Source organism: Pseudochaenichthys georgianus, chromosome 8, assembly GCF_902827115.2.
Source record: "Pseudochaenichthys georgianus chromosome 8, fPseGeo1.2, whole genome shotgun sequence".
NCBI classification, from domain to species: Eukaryota; Metazoa; Chordata; class Actinopteri; order Perciformes; family Channichthyidae; genus Pseudochaenichthys; species Pseudochaenichthys georgianus.
The window spans coordinates 34,146,750-34,163,628 of NC_047510.2; the positions used below are offsets into that span (position 1 = coordinate 34,146,750).

The 16,879-nt window shown below is 38.7% G+C and overlaps 1 protein-coding gene across 1 annotated transcript; it reads right to left on the bottom strand.

The window, feature by feature from the left end:
• Positions 1-5,911: 5,911 nt before the first annotated feature.
• Positions 5,912-16,696, bottom strand: tspan34b (tetraspanin 34b). Its single transcript, XM_034088379.2, has 8 exons — positions 16,496-16,696; positions 12,940-13,017; positions 10,401-10,616; positions 9,814-9,888; positions 8,754-8,861; positions 8,528-8,665; positions 7,364-7,456; positions 5,912-6,472 (listed from the first exon to the last, which is right to left on the bottom strand). The coding sequence occupies exons 2-8, from the start codon at positions 12,994-12,996 to the stop codon at positions 6,413-6,415; spliced, it is 747 nt and encodes a 248-aa protein (XP_033944270.2). The 5' UTR covers positions 12,997-13,017; positions 16,496-16,696; the 3' UTR covers positions 5,912-6,412.
• Between the last annotated feature and the right edge of the window lie 183 nt (positions 16,697-16,879).

Consider the following 16,879-nt stretch of genomic DNA (forward strand, 5'->3'; position numbering starts at 1 on the left):
CTTGTATGAAATAAACACATTTGATAAAAACAACAATAATGGGATTGAACGTGTACAATGAGACAAATATAAAAACACTGAGAAGTATAAATACATACATCTTCCATTTCATACCATGGGTTATTTTATTTAAGAAATGCAGTGTTGATTAAAACATCAAATGAACAGATACCAGTTCTTTAATAACCAACATGTCATACAGTAATTAATATATACTGTATATGTTTACAGTGATCCAACCCAACACGATTTAATTCATATATACATTAAATAAACCCTGATAAACACATTTGAATACTTGAACAGCTCTTATGAAATCACCACATTTTTGAAAAACAACAAAACAATGTAATTGAACCCAAAAGTAGAAACACCCAGAACAATCTGCACACACATCTTCTATTGTTGTTGTATTTATTAAATTCAAAGTTGTTTAAATCACAAATAGAACAGATACCGGTACTTTAGTAACCAACAAGTCATACAGTAATGAATATATACTGTATGCGTTTACACAGTGAGGCACACACAGAATACATTTAATTAACATTTTATTATAAAATCAACTAAAAAACACTAAATATGAAAAAGGGAAATGGAGGGGGTGATGTAGGAAGAAAGAGGTGAGGGAAATGGAGGAGGGAGGTAAAGTAAACAAAGGATGGAGTAAGGGGAGAGAGGGTGAGGTAGCAGGAAGTACAGTAAAAGGGGGAGGGACTTAATCGTGAGTTTTTTTACATCTATTATACAGATTGTGGGAAAACCTGAGCTCCAGGAGAAAACCCTGAGTATGAAAAGGGGAAGGCAGTAAGGGGTGAGGTAGGAGGAAGGAGGTGAGGGGAAAGGGAGGAGGGAAAGAGGAGAGGAAAAGACAGCTACTGACATCCAGCCTCCTCCTTCTCCCCCTTTGCTTCCTTTCTACTACTACTCCTAATAATACTAATAATACTACTCCAGCCGATTACGGAATTTGAAGATGGAGGTAATTGGCCTAAAAAAATGTCAAGGCTGCCTTCTCTGTCGTCGTCGGGGACATCTGAGACGATACGAGAAAGGGAATTCATGAATTTTCTCCACCGTGATGTTTTCAAGGCGGCTATCTCCTGAACACAACGTTCTTTCAGTTGTTGGAGTTCACGGATACTCTCGAGCAAAGTGACTATCTCTGCATCCTTCTCCTCAACACAACGTTCCTTCTGTTGTTCCAGTTCGTGGTTTCTCTCATGCAAAACTACTATCTCTGCATCCTTCTCCTCAACACAACGCAACTTCTCTTGTTTCAGTGTCTGGTTTTCCTTCAGCAAGGCGGCCTCCTCCTCAACACAATGCTCCTTCAGTTGTTTGAGTTCCTGGTTTCTCTGACGCAAAGCAGCTTTCTCTACAGATTTCTCCTCAACATCACGTTCCGTTTGTAATTGGAGTTCCTGGTTTCTCTGACGCAAAGCAGCTTTCTCTACAGATTTCTCCTCAACATCACGTTCCGTTTGTAATTGGAGTTCCTGGTTTCTCTGACGCAAAGCAGCTTCTCAACAGATTTCTTCTCAAGACAACGCTCCTTTTGTTGTTGGAGTTCTTGGTTAGTCTTTTGCAAGGCGGCCATCTTTGCCTCCTCCTCAACACAATGCTCCTTCAGTTGTTTGAGTTCCTGGTTTTCCTTTCTCAAGGCAGCCATCTCTGCTTCGACCTTCTTGTGTGTCCTCTGGAGCATTCCGTATTTCATGTTCAGGTCCTCATTGTTGACGCGCAAGACGTTGTGCTCCATTTTCAGGGCTTTCACTTTCGCATGATGCTTAACTATCTCAAAGGCACGCTCTCTATATACTTTCAGCTTCGCTTCCATCTTCTTAGCGCCTTCAACCTCAAGCTTATTCCTCAAAGTCCTTTCCTGCTCCAGCAACAACTTGATTTCCTGATTTTCTTTTCGCAGAATCTCGAGGTTGACTTCCATCTCATCTCTATTGTTCATCTCCATCTCTACTGCGGTGATGAAATGACCTGTTGTTAAGCAAACTGAATATAATTGTTCAACTGAATGAAAGCCACAAAAATGGTGTTCACTTGGATTATCTCGTTAAAATAGACCGTCTCCCTGATGGTAGCTTCCTGCAATGATCTGATGCACTGATGAACTCACCTGCAGACTTCCCACATCAAGGCAACTCTGTCATCGATCTGAAGGTTCCATTTGTGATGTCAGAGAATGACATCAGCTGACGGAAGTAAGAATGAACCCATGCTGTTGCCTAGCAACGTGATTGCTAGTAAACATGATTGAAGGAAGGCAGCTAACTTTGTAGCTCAACCTGATACTATTTGCACCCTGATAAAAATCATTTTGGCAGGGCCTGAGTTCAAATCTGAATTGTGCATGTTGTCCCCTCTCTACCCCCCTTCCTGTATTTATGTTTCCTGCTATATCCAATAAAAAAAGTCCTTTTCTTTTTTTAAAGAGAAAGATATTGTGGACTTCAAGAAGAAACATATTATTCATTATTCCTGAAGGCTCCAATACCTTGGACCAGCTTGGTATATTTATTAAACCCTCTTGTGTTCAGTTTTTTTTTGTATTCCTTAAAACGATAAATAAAAAGTAATTTTAGTTTGCCATCACAAAAATAAAAACAGTCATAGTATGTTATAGAATATAGTCAAATTAAAACCTGCAGCTGCCAGGGTTAAACATAAAAACAAAGGCACATATAACTGACCGTTTGTAATGGACTGTCTGTTATAGGTGGTGAACATGTAGTGAACATGTCGTATAGGAATAGTTAATAACATGTGTTACAGGTTAAATTATGTATTCAAATCAAGCCACATCATTCACTTCTGCTTACATCTTCACAACATAAAAGCAAAACCCAATGTCAGATGGAGACAATCCTCATTTCATTACATAAATATACTCCAAAAAGTAGGATAACAAAAGACAACTTTAATATAAAACAAATTCAGAAACAATAGAATTCGAGGAATGTAATTCTTTTTTTACATAACAAGGTCACGCAACATGGCGGAGTTATCTCATTTCCAAAAAAGGGGTAACAACAGTACATATAACAAGAGAATCAAGTTCATCCAACACATGTGTTCATTTCTCTTGGCTTTGATAAGTCCTATTCTTCATGTCAACACAAAACAAAAATCAAAAATGTTGGAAAATGAAGTTGGTCATTGTGGCTTTGGTTATACGATAAGCATTAAGGTCAGCACAGAACTCACGAGTTCCCTTAAGGACAACATTATACCAAACGGAAGAAGAAAAAATCCACCTCTTTTCAATATCTTTTCCCCGACAACTAAGTAGCTACATATTTTTCATTGCCCATAAATAACCTTATGATCACTAAACTGATCTGCAGTCAGAGAAACCTTCACACACATGCACACATAAATACACTGCATGGCCCTTCTCATGCAAGCCTAATATTCAAAGTCCTATCATCAGCTCTCACGTGTGAACAGCTGGTGGTTTTATCAGGAGAGAACATCACTTTGAAACAACTCTGTTTTGGGGAATTCTCCAAACAATAAAGGACTCATTTATCATGTAGAAAGTGAGATTATTTGAACGTTGATATGGCAACAAGTTAGCGTTGCAGTGCGTTAAGACTGGCCATTGTTGAGCATCCATGATGTCAGGCAGCAGAGGTGGCACCAATGATAAACATGCAGACACTTACACTAAATCAAAATGAATCTTAACAATCCATAAACCACAGGAATAACCAGGAACCTCAGCTGACGGGAAATGAACATAAAACAATCAACCATACGTACTATCAGGCAGCGAAGTCCAAATCAAACTAGGAACAACAATCTTTATGAGTTTCATATAGAACATTAAATAGTATGCATGTTGACCTATAGATAATAGAAATAAACACTTGCACCAGAAATATGTGCTTTAAAATCTGAGCAGGTCCCCACATGTAAACCTCATATCAGACTTCATGTACAACAAAAAGGAAAATAAAACAACCCTGTGATCATGTGGCTATCAAATCAGATGTTTGGAAAATCAGATCGCAGCATACGCTGCTCTTCAACCATCCTTATCATCAAATTATAATGTTTGACAGAACAGAAGAGGGTGGAGTGTTTTGCAGCAGTGGTAAAGTCAGAGAGGATAAAGGAAGCTGCAGACGTGAGAACATCGCACCGCCTCCTCGCAGGTCCCTGATCCGAGAGAAGGGTGCTGCTGACGAGGGGGAGGTGGGTGGACAGAGAGGGAAGTCAATGTTCTTGAAAAGGGACAAAAGTTATCCTGTGTTTCTTAAATCTTTTCATCCCAGTTACAGAGAGACACTGACAGTCTTTAATGAACTATTAGTAGAGAATAACGAGTAATGAATATACTTGATAGGGATCCTATTAATATCTAATAATAAAAATAAGGAAATTCAATAACATGCTTTAACCACCAGGTGTCTCTTTATATCATCTGTGCACCTTTATGGTGTAAATACAGCCTATCTACCAATTGGATCAAATATAAAAGTCAGCCGAATTAGTGTTGATACTGCAAGGAGACGTATTGTGTGAAAAGAAATGTAAGATGTTGTTTAATGGCTGATATATTTATGATCCACGTCACGTTTTCAGTTCCTCATGTTTGTCTTCTCATCAGGGCTCTATAAATACAGAACTACGGCAGATATGTAATATGTAATGCAGCCGAACCGTGTATTACAATGCCGTTATGTGATGACTTTCAAAGAGAAAAGCAAGCACACTCGGAATAAGGTATTATTTTAAAAATGTTTTCGGTCTGTTTCCGGTATTTGTTAATGACGATGTGCTCTGAGATGTGAGACTGGAATTGCACAGGGGAAAATAACGTAGGCTATCTTTAGATGCGGATTTTGTTATACTAATATGTTTGCGCTGTGGACCAACACTATACATTGACGGGGAAGGGGGTAGCAATAATGATAACACCATTAAACAGTTACACAACATAACAGAAATAATATCGATAGCAGCGTCCCTAGCAACCACCTTGGTAACAATGAAAACGTCGCGGTTTCCTGAAGTAATCTTCGTAATAACTAGCAAACTAAACATCATGTACATCCACTGCACACAATCTGAAATAACAACTCATATTTCTCGCATCAAATGACATCAAAACGCATTTTAATGGCTAAACTAACTTTAAAATACGCATTTTCCACCCAGAATAAAACGAATTTCGGCCATGTTTTCTTTTTCTGCAGGGAGAAATTTGAAGATCACGTGACATAGACGCCAGCCATTGGAATGAATGGTGAAAAAAAACGGGGTTTGTCAAACAGAGCACATGGTGTAGTCCAAACGATAGCTGGGGATTCTGGGTAGTGTAGTGTCTTCTGCCATCCTCCGAAAAAATATTTGTTTCTCCGAATCGAAGGGGAAAAATACAAAAGCATTGCACACAATTTAAGTGTCATTCCATTAATGTCACACTACAACTACAATGCCCAGCATGCTTAGCGGCAGGAAACTACAAACGGAAAACTAACTTCATAGTTAACATGCAATTGATGTCCCACTTATGTCTGCAGATTTTAGATATTTAATAATGGATCAATAATTTATTTATTAATGACGCATTAACCATTAGTTACAAACGCTTTATAAAAGCTTATTCAGTAGAAAATGGCGCCGTCTACTGCTGAAACTGTGCTCCAGAAATAGGAAATACTGTGTAAAGCTAGTTGTGTAGTGGAATATATTGCAGGTTTGCACTTTAAAACTTTAAACTTTCAAGTGCAAAAATAAAATAAATGAACCCTACAGACATCTGGTCCACTTTTCTTCCTTGCAGCAGTATACTGTTTGCAGAATGCAGTCCATTATAGACAGAGTCTGACACGTTGTGGACAGAACATGTAATTACACAAGAACAGAAGTACCTCAAAACTCACCGTGACGTAGAAATACCTTGTACTTTATTTTAAAATGGATCACCACACAACATACATAGAAATAATGCATAACTCCTGTTGCTATTTTACAAGCTGCATCATGGCAACAACATTACAAGAGTGTTTCCTGTGTCCTACATGCCAGCCGTTGTTTCATTATCACAGTATCATGTGATTCCTCATCACCTGGCCATGTGACACAGGTACAGTAGCGACTGATGATATTTAAAATATTTTTGATAAAGTAGGCAGCATGTGAAGCTTCTTATTTTTTTTACAAAGTTGAGTGTTCTTAGGAAATAGATCATTCAGGTGCGGCATCTATTAGATAGATTTAAATGTAGTAAAAATAGATTTGTTATGTCATTCAGTCGTTCTGATTTCACAATATCTGATATCTTTAATAACGAGGCGTTTTTAGCAAAATAAAAGCATTCATTCCTCGAGGGGATAAAGGAAGTAGAAATGCTCCAGTGATTAGACCGATCCTTTTCCATTTGCAGTTAGTCCCCCCTGGATTTTATTCTGCAGTAAAGGATCATAGCAACAGCCATGGCACATATCTGCGGAGAATACATATATTAGTTAAACACGCACATAAAAGTTACAAGAAAGGAAACGTGGAATAAATTATGTTGTATAGCTTGTTTTTCAAGCTATAAGCTATAAGAAATGTGTTTGTAATATCTGATCATTAGACGGCGTATTAAGGTCATTGTAAGTTTGAAATATTAATAATATTGGAGCAGGAGAGGGGCTACATTTTCAAGAAATGTTTTTTTTTAAAACTCTGAACAACAATTATTGGAAAACAAATGTTTTGTTTGTTTTCCAAAGAACTTCATTGTCTCACTTTGCAAAGTACATCACCTTGATGTATATAATGCCTGCAGTGGATGATGTAATCAAATTAAACTTTGCAATCAGTGGGGAAACACACTCTCAGAATTGCCAAAAGCATCTCGGCTGGAATTCTTATTTTTCAAAAGAAAACATAATGCTAATTTGGTTTAGGGGGAATTTTAAGTTTCATCAGGAACTACAGCACAATGGAAAGATGCACATCTGCACATTTCCATTCTGTCGCATCTCCCTACAAACGTGTGGAGCTTTCCTTTCGCGATTTGATTTATTAACAACAAAAAGACTCAATTGTCCCGATATTTGTTTCCTTGTAAAATTTGACAAAGAATTTCTGAAACATTTCTTGCAAAAGTATGACTTTATGATATAACCACAGACAATACTCAAGTTGTTTTCTTATGTAAATGAGCCGCTTTCATCTCAAAGAAAAGCCAAGGCTTTCTTCTTTTGAAGTTTTATTCTTTACCTACAATGGCCCTCATACGCCCTCGTAGATACTAGACATGCAAGTAAGTATAATTAACAAGAATATGACTAATGTGTGGCTCTCTTGTGCATCTCAGTCTAACTTAAAGCAAAACCGGTCATACCTCCAGAGCTGCGATTCCCAGGGCGACTCCGACAATAACCGATGTGTTTTCGTCAATCAGCTGCTTGATCTTTGGAAAGCAGCCCGTGATCGTCTGAGGAAAATTAATAGTGTAGGTAAAAAAAAGGGTGGGATAAAACGTTATAAATTACAAAACGGTTTTGGATCATGCACATGGATGTTTTCGTTGTTCTTATAAACCAGGGGTGTCCACACTTTTTTCACTGAGGGCCACATACAGGCAAATATACGAAGGGGTGGGCCACTCACTAGAGGTATATCGCCTCATAAGTTATAAGTTAGAAAAGTCAATCAAATGTAAATTATGTTTGATACTTGAAAATGCTTTACAGCCTACACCCCAGCTCGCCATAGGGTTTCATTTATCACGTTAGCAGCTCATTCCTTAAAACAGAAGCTTCAGATTGCTTATAAAAAGAGGAAATAGGAAGGATAGATTTCAAGCTTTCAAATATGATTTGTTTGAAAATGTTTCCAACTTTAATTTGCTAAATGTATTTGAAAAGTGGGCTTATTAACACATGAATACTGTCTAATAACTGTTTACTTTATTATCTTGAAAAAATTAACAGTTTTTAAATGCCATTTTATTAATGTCTTTCATTTTTGTAGAGCACTTTGAATTGCCTTGTGTTGAAAGGGGCTATATAAATAAACTTGCCTTGCCTAATATATTTTTACATATACATTTTTGAAGTACAATATCAGCAATCAGCTGACATATCACAAGCACAAGTTTCATTTGTGGCCCATATTTCATTATACTTTTGGAATTAGCTGAGGGCCGTTTCAAAATGGGCCACGGGCCGTATAGTTTGGACACCCCTGTTCTTCTTAAGCAGTGATTCTCAAGTGGGGGTACACGGACCCCTAGGGGTACGTTGGGGTACTGCAGGGGGTATGTGTGATAAAAAGAAAAAAGGTTAATTAAAAAAATACCATGCATGATTACAAAAATAGTAATCTTAGTACAATAAGTTAAATAGAAAACACAACTTTATATAAAATATCCCCATTCCCATTTAAATAGGCTTTTTTTATCAAAAATGTTCGGGGTCGGTCAGGGGGTACTTGGCTGAGAAAATGTTTCAAAGGGGGTACATGACTAAAAAAAGTTAGAGAAGCTCTGCCCGAGAGCACATACCGTGTCACTGTCTGCTACCGTTTGGTTACACGGACCAACAAAGCCTGGACAACACTGTGGTGGGAATAGCTGGCCATACTTGTCATAATACGGAGAGTTCACGAAGTCTGACGAGTTGTAGAATCCACAGCATTGCAACTGATGTGAGCACAAAGAGAGTATACGTTACATACAGCATCGGAGACATGGCGTGAAAAGACAGTTCGTTCAGCAGAATTACTCATACCGTGTTCATGGTAGAGTTCCACAGTCCTGTGACGTCAGAATCTTTCCCGTAGTCTTTACGGATGTTCTTAACTGCAGCTTCGCCAAACTTGGTGAACAACTCGTCTGCCTAAAATCGAGTGGGGTAAAGTAACCAAGTACATTTACTCAAGTACTGTACTTAAGTATTATTGTTAACAGACCTGTACTTTTGGTGCTTCATACTTCGACTCCACTAAATTTCAGAGGCAAATTAAGTTAGTTACTTTTCATATAAAAACACATGATACGGTACTTTAATGCTTATCAAGTGTCTTCACATTGACAAACTACAACATTAAAATGATATGACATGTTCTGAATGTATTAGTTATTCAAAACAAATGTAAACAATATTATCTTATAATATATGACTCTGAAAAGAGAGAGTACTTTTACATTTGATGCTTCAAGTTCATAATATTCATGCTAGTACTTTGTATTATTCAGAAATGGTTTATTTTGCGGAATACGTACTCCAACTTTTTGTACTTGAAGTACATTTTGATGATAATCCTTTTGTACATTTACTTAAGTACAATATTGAACTCAGGACTTTCACTTACAGACATAGCAACACAGTCTCACGGCATTTCGTGTTATAGTCACGAAATTAATCTATTGATTCGTGTTCACCAACACGATTTCTCCATTTTTTTCGGGTCACACAGAACGATTTTAAAAGCAATATAAATAATAACAAATTAGAAGGAAAAACAGATTTGAAAGAAATACAGATTTCAGTATTCTGACACAGAACGATTTTAGAAGCAATGTATTTCTATTGGTAGTATGTTTCGTGCCTGCACCAAATAATAACAAATTAGAAGGAAAAGAAGATGACAAAAAATACAGGTTTCGGTATTCTGAGGCTCTGAGCGATTTCTTTTTCCTCGAGGACAGCAAAAAAAACTATAATACGAAATGCCGTGAGACTGGGTTTGTTGGACATACAGATAGTGTTGCATCCAAGGACCAGAAGGAAGTACTTTTTATGACAATCTTGTTGTTTGATGAGTGAAAACGTTCCTCCGTTAACTTACCAAGGGTCTGAATACCAAGATCACCACCGCTCCCGCAACCTCCGCGATGAAGACCACCAAGACTATGACGAAAAACTAGGAAAAATAACAGAATATTACATATTTTGTTGGGATAAGTGGGGAAATATTGTATAAATTCATCATTAATCTATACTTTAAGTGTGTTTTCTCTTTTCTCCCACATTTCGATGGTAACAAAGGAATTATGCTTATTACGAGGAATTTTAAAGTATGTTTATTCGCTTTCTTATCAGAAGTGAGAACATGCTAACGGCAGCTAGTTAGCTTAGCATAGCACAGAGACTTGAACAAGAGGAAAACAGCTAGCCTTGTTCTGTCTGAAAAGGAAAACATTCAGCCTACCAGCACCTTTGAATTTCCTTAACTAACACAAAACCTATAATTAATTTAATCTGAACAAATTCTGAAGTGTCTTTATAGCTCACTGAATGCTAACACTAGCTCTATTTACACTATCTCATATATGAAAGAGGTTTCAATCAGCTCATCAAGCTCAGCAAAAAAGTGTTTATTCCCAAAATGTCAATATATTTCTCTAAACATCTTTAAACAGCATATCAACCTACCAGCAGAAGCATGCACTTGCTCTCTTTGACGGCTCCACAGCAGCCCAGGAAGCCGATGACGAGCAGCAGCGCTCCTATTGCTATCAGCAGGTAGCCCACATTCAGCAACTGACTGAGCTCTGCAGGTGCATTTTCTATCTGACCCAGAAAGCCGAGGATGGAGCCGCTGTCCACCTTCACCCAGATCCCAACGCCCAGGATGGCAGCACCCGCCAACTAAGGGAGTTCGTAAGGGATAGGAAGAGACAGGAGCAGAGAAATGGGGATTCAAAGTATTTCAAATGTTCTGTAAAAGAGAGATTTGAAGAACTGCTCAGATGTTGACATTAACAAAGCACATCCTGGACTTTGACCCGTATCAGCGACGAGGCCAAGTCTCCTACCATTTTTCTTTTTACGAGTCTCTCTCAAGTCCAAGAATGTAGTGCAAGTGAAAAGAGCAGTGAAGGAAGATGTATTTTTGTAGGAAGACTCAGATGTTAGCATTGCAACGCCTTGACAAGAAGCAATGGGATTTTTCCATTTTGGAATATTGCAGAACATAAGATCTGTGGCAAACACATGTTTATGATACTTACATGTTTGGTTCAGCAGGATAATCTCCACATCACCACTTTATGGATTTTAAAGCAAAAGTGCAATCTCCAAGTAAAAAGCTAACATTGGGCCAGGGGTCGACAACCCGCGGCTCTCGAGGCTCTTTAAGTCCTCCGCTCTGGCTCCCTTGAGCTTAGACACAAATAAGAAGGAAATAAAATAAAAATATTTTGTTGCACGGTTGAAAATGATTCGTATCTTGTATTTTGAGGCGATACTGTGACATAACTAAAAAACTAAACGGTTTTAATTAGGTCAACTAAAATATGCGACAGCGCCTTTACTTTCAGGCGAATAACCTGACCCCGGCTCGATGAGCGAACTATGGATACATCAAGAAAAGAAAAGTACCGGAGGAACACAGAGGGTTTAATTCTGCGCGGAGAGAGTTATCTGCTTTCACAGCAAACGATGCTGGCTAACCGGTATGTTTGATATGTGGAGAGAAGTTGTCAACGGTGCTGCAGCCTTTACGTATCGAGGAACAACACGGAAGAGGAAGACAGCTGACTCTTTTTAGGGCGCAGCTATAGGTTTTATTTATTTATAAGTGGGCCCATTTTAATTATATTCATTTTCTTCAAATGTGCAGAGGACTCCCCAAGTGCTGTGTTGATTTATTTAAAAGTAGGCCTGTGTATTTTCTTTATTCTCCTTATAAGAGTTATTTGTTTCTTATTAAGGTAAATGGTCAATTGAGGCAAACAGTTTTCTATAATGTAATAAATAATAAATGGCAAAAAACTATAGTTTGTGTCTATGATATAACAGTATATACAACTTTATAAGCTATTAAATATGTTTTGCGGCTCCAGACAAAAACAATGGTGGAAAGGGGGAAATGGCTCTCAAAAAGGTAGCAGACCCCTGCATTAGGCTGTAAAGAAGGTACGCTCACACATGACGACCGCTAAGCTAAAGGTGGCTAATGTTTGGTGTGTTGACGTTCAGTAATTAGCCACTTGTTAGCAACCTCAATTTGTATGACACGTAAAAGCTTCAGATATTCACCAGTGGGGTATTTACTGACATATCTGATATGTTAACCACAGACCTTATTTCAGGCATCTAACCAAAAGATACTTTCCACATTAAGTTATTAACCCTCGAGATAAGGGAAATAACTAATTTCCTGTTTTAGGATCACTTCCTGCACCACTCTACTGAATTGTTTAAAATGTTCTTCTACGGAAGTATTTTGCAGTAAAAAGTGAATAACATTTGGACAGGTGCACCAGACAGAGGACGTTTCAAATCATGTTCATACTACAAACCAAATCAGGTGGTGAAATGCCCCATTGATTCAATTTGTATCTGTTACGTACTCCCCCCCCCTTTTGTTGTCCTCTTTGTTCTCTCTGCTGTGCAGGAACACATGGCTCCGCCTTCCTCAGGTGTTCCCAGTTGTCACTCAGCCGAGCATAAAAGAGGAGACTGAAGGAGAAGGAGGAGGCCGATCACTACTCCGGATGTCTCTGCTGTGTCAGAGCTCCTTTGCTTTTTGTTGTGTTTCCTGGAGGACGTGTTAGAGTTAGGTTTTCGCGGCTTTATTTCTCCCGTTAAGTTCTGTTGGATTTTGGGTAGCGGAGGAAGGCTCTGGATCCTACGGCCCGTGGTGTGGTTGGCCCAAGTCCCCTCCGTCTTTTTGTTTGTTTACCTGTCCTCCAGTGTATGTTTTATGATTGTGGCAATAAATGTATGATCACCGTTTAGTGCCTACGTGTTGTGTACTTTTGTTTTATGTTGCGGACTGCCTCACGAGCCACTACTATTGAGTAGGGAGGCGGGTCGTAACAGTATCACAAACATACAATGTTCTCTCTCTATTTGCATATTTTCCTATCTGTTGCACTGCGACCAAGAACCTGCAAGTGAAATGAAATGGCGCCAGTGTTTACTTTGGATAAGGAAATCATATTTTTGAAGTATTTAAAAAACTTACGAAGATAATGCCATTGAAAACCACCATCATGGCTTTGAGGAATCCAAAGCATCCCATTTTAGCGGCTGATTTCTCTACCTACAAGGAGAAAAGAAATCAATGCATTTTACTCAAAACAGTCAAACGGCAAGTCTCCTGATTTGTATGCAACAATTTAAAGTGTTTTATTATTCAGTCATTGTAATACCATTTTAACCAGACTTTGAACACACCATCACCTCAATTGTGTGCTGCTGTTAGTCATCTCCGTGAGTTTCGGACATGATGTCCCGCGTGTCAAAAAGTCATTATGCACCGCCAATTAGGTGACGAATTAACAGACATATTGTGTGGTTTCCTGGAGAGGGGAGTGGGAAAACACCTGCCACTTTCCCAACGCGTCACCTGCCCTTTGTAAGCTAAATAACTTATCTTTGTCAAACACTCAAACACCTTTCACGTCCACTCTTAAGGACATTTCAAGTACACATGTGACCTCACAGGGAACTTGGGTGAGGGCTTTGTTTAGAGTTAATGGGTTAGAGAAGTTACAATTGAGGAAGTAAATACAAAAAGACCTTTCATTAAGCCAGTGATATGCAAACTACAACATACTGTATGTGGAAATGATTAGCTTTTCCTACTTTGTCTAAATTTAGACCATTTTGGTATACAACTACAAAACCATATAAATATAGACGTGTTGGAGGAAGTGCTCAGACCCTTTACTTAACCCTTCGATGCCCGAGTGACAAAAAAGACCCGTATTTTTATGCCATTTTCGTCATTTTCGTTGAGAAAAATCACTTAATATTTAGTATTATATTTTGGTTCACACTAGAAATATTTTATATTTATTCTTTCACTATTTCTAATTTTCTTTTACATTTTGAAAAAGCCCGAAATTCCATAGGAAATGCATGCATTTTTGACCCACTTAAGGAAGCGTGGGGTAGTAACACAAAAACTCCAATTTCTTAAAATGTATCAAATGTAAATTTAAAATGTGAATGGCATGATATCCAAAACGTGTTTTTTGAGGAATAGCTGGAATATTACATTACATTGCATTTAGCTGACGCTTTTATCCAAAGCGACTTACAATAAGTACATTCGACCAGGAAGACACAACCTTGAAGAAAACAGAATCATATAAGAACATCAGGTTTCAAAGAGCCAATCGTTTCAAGTGCTACTCAACTGGCTTTAGATAAGCCAGTCCTTTATTAGTATATAAGTGCTTTGTTAGCAGTTCTTTGTTAGTCATTTTATCGCTCGAAGTGGAGTCGAAAGAGATGAGTTTTCAGTCTGCGCCGGAAGGTGTGTAAGCTATCTGCTGTCCTGATGTCAATGGGAGCTCATTCCACCATCTTGGAGCCAGGATAGCAAACCCACGTGTTTTTGCTGATGGGAACTTGGGTCCCCCTCGCAGTGAGGGTGCAGCGAGTCGTTTGGCTGATGCAGAGCGTAGTGCACGTACTGGAGTGTACAGTTGAACCATGTCCTGGATGTAGGAAGGGCCAGATCCATTCGCAGCATGGTACGCAAGTACCAGTGTCTTGAAGTGAATTCTAGCAGTTACCGGAAGCCAGTGGAGGGAGCGGAGGAGCGGCGTGGTGTGGGAAATGATAACATTTTTTAATTACAAAGATAGTCTAAGAAAACCACCTCACCGGGTCAAAAAAGACCCACTTATGCATCTAAGAGTAGGGTAGGTAATTCACTTCAGAAACACTTGTTATATTCCATGGAATGCCCTGAACATCCCAATAGCAATGAATGCATGAATAGCTTTGACAATAAATACTTAAAAAAATATAATCTGTGGAAGCTGTCAGGCCCGGTTCTACGGGGGTGCATAAGGGTGCATTGCCCCCTCAGTTGAGTCGTTATGCACCCTCATTTTAAAAGTGAAAAATATTACATATATAATAACAATAATAGTAGTAATAATAATAATATTAAGAAGAAGAATATAGTTGAAATAAAATAAATTGTAATTGTGGTTAAATTGTTTGTGTGCTGCATTTATTTGGTCAATTTAAACGGTAAGTCATGTTATTATGTCAGGTGCGCGTGACCTGTGCCGCTGCACGTTCATCATCTGCGAGGTGCTGACACAGCAGCACTCCAGCTGGTTTCTCCATTCCTACCTACCCTACCTTTAAGACAACTATAAATACTATGGTCTTAAAATACTCCACTTCAAGTAAAAGTCCTGATTTGAAAATTCTACTTTATATCAGCAAAATATAATTAAAGTATAAAAAGTAATTATTGTGCAGAAAAACTGCCTTTATGTGTGTATATATAATTGTATTTATATATGTGACATTTAGATAATAATGTTGCATCAAGTATTTACTGTTGTAGAGAAACTGATTGACTGATTGCATTTTTTCGAGATGCATTGTATTAAAAGTAGCTACAGCTGTAAAATAATGAAGTGGAGTAAAATTGCATTATTTCCCTTCTGAATGTAGTAGAAGTATAAAGTACTTCAGAATTATACTAAAGTACAGTATTTGAGTAAAAGTTAATCCCACCTCTGCCTATAGGATGTAAAATGCACACAAATGCTATTTCTTGTTAAATAAACAAAGACTCCAGTGTGAGTATTTGCATAGAAAACTTAGTGATCCATTGCACCCATCAGACTTTATGGCGCTATAACCAAACCGTTTGCGGCACAAAACAACAGCTCTTTTCTGTTGACACACACAAAACAACAGCTCTTTGGTGTGTTTTACAAGTGTGTCGGGAAGAGATACAACATATCTCTGACCCCATAAACACACACATCCTATCTCCTTCTACCACACCCGTTTACAAGCCCTACTGTTCTCGAGACATTTCAAAAATCGGTGTCGGTGTGAAACAGTGCCCTTTGTTTGGGGGGACAACACGGAGACATTTTAATCCCCGATGACAATGACTGAGCAGAACCCTGTTGTTGATAGCAACCGGTATCCCTAAAGGCCTCTTCTCACTTATAACATATGCACTTCACTTTTTACAGTTATTCCGAACCCTTCTCGTAAATAAACAACCAGGCGATGCAAAAGGAAGTGGCTTGTCAAGTTACAGGTTGTCATCAAGTCAATCATACATTCGAAGGTTAGGATGCCTTCAAAATTTAACCACTGGTTGCCTTGACTCCCTAAAACTTCCTCTGTCACCTTTTGAGCTTCACTTCCTCGTGGTCAGCCATTGCACTCTGACACTGGTGATGCATTAACAAGCTCGAGTCACATGCAAAGCTCTGGGGAAAAGGATGTGAGCTTGCAACACCTGGTAGCACGGGAGTGGAGGCTCTTGTTTGCAGGTGACATGAAACGGGTGCTTGAGATGCCTTAGATCAACAGAACCTCTCGTCTCTGACTCACTATATACAAAAACAACAACAGAACAGACAGGCAAATCTCAAAGGACGCCATTGAGCAGAGTAATTGCAGGCAGGTCTCAGGAGACAAAGGAGCTTTGTTGGATGGATTTCTGTCTACGTTCGGTACGGCAATTGGAAAAACAACACGGAGAATTCACCAGTTAACTTTAACTTGAGTTAAGTTTCTCTTACCTTTCACAGGAGAACTGGGAGGACGTTCACTCTGGTGATGGAGGCTGTTGATGGAGTAAACTGAGGAGTGTATTATTCGACTGTCCTCAGTGTATGAATGACCCACAGTGTCCTCTCAGTGTCCTCTCCGTGTCCCCTACTTCCTGTGACTCCGCTAGATAAGAAGCAGCCTCTCTGAGTGACTTTTTCTGCTTTTTGTTGGAAGGCTGGTTATAAGTACTACAAAGGGAGGGGGGGGGGGGAGCAGGTGGGTGTGACTAAAGCAGCTGAGTGATAACACACACATCACCATGGAGTTAAAGGCTGGGCTCACGAGAGAGGGAGGGGCTAGAGAGGTAATCAAAGTAAACAATTAGCTTTCGGATTAACAGTGATTTTTTTTCT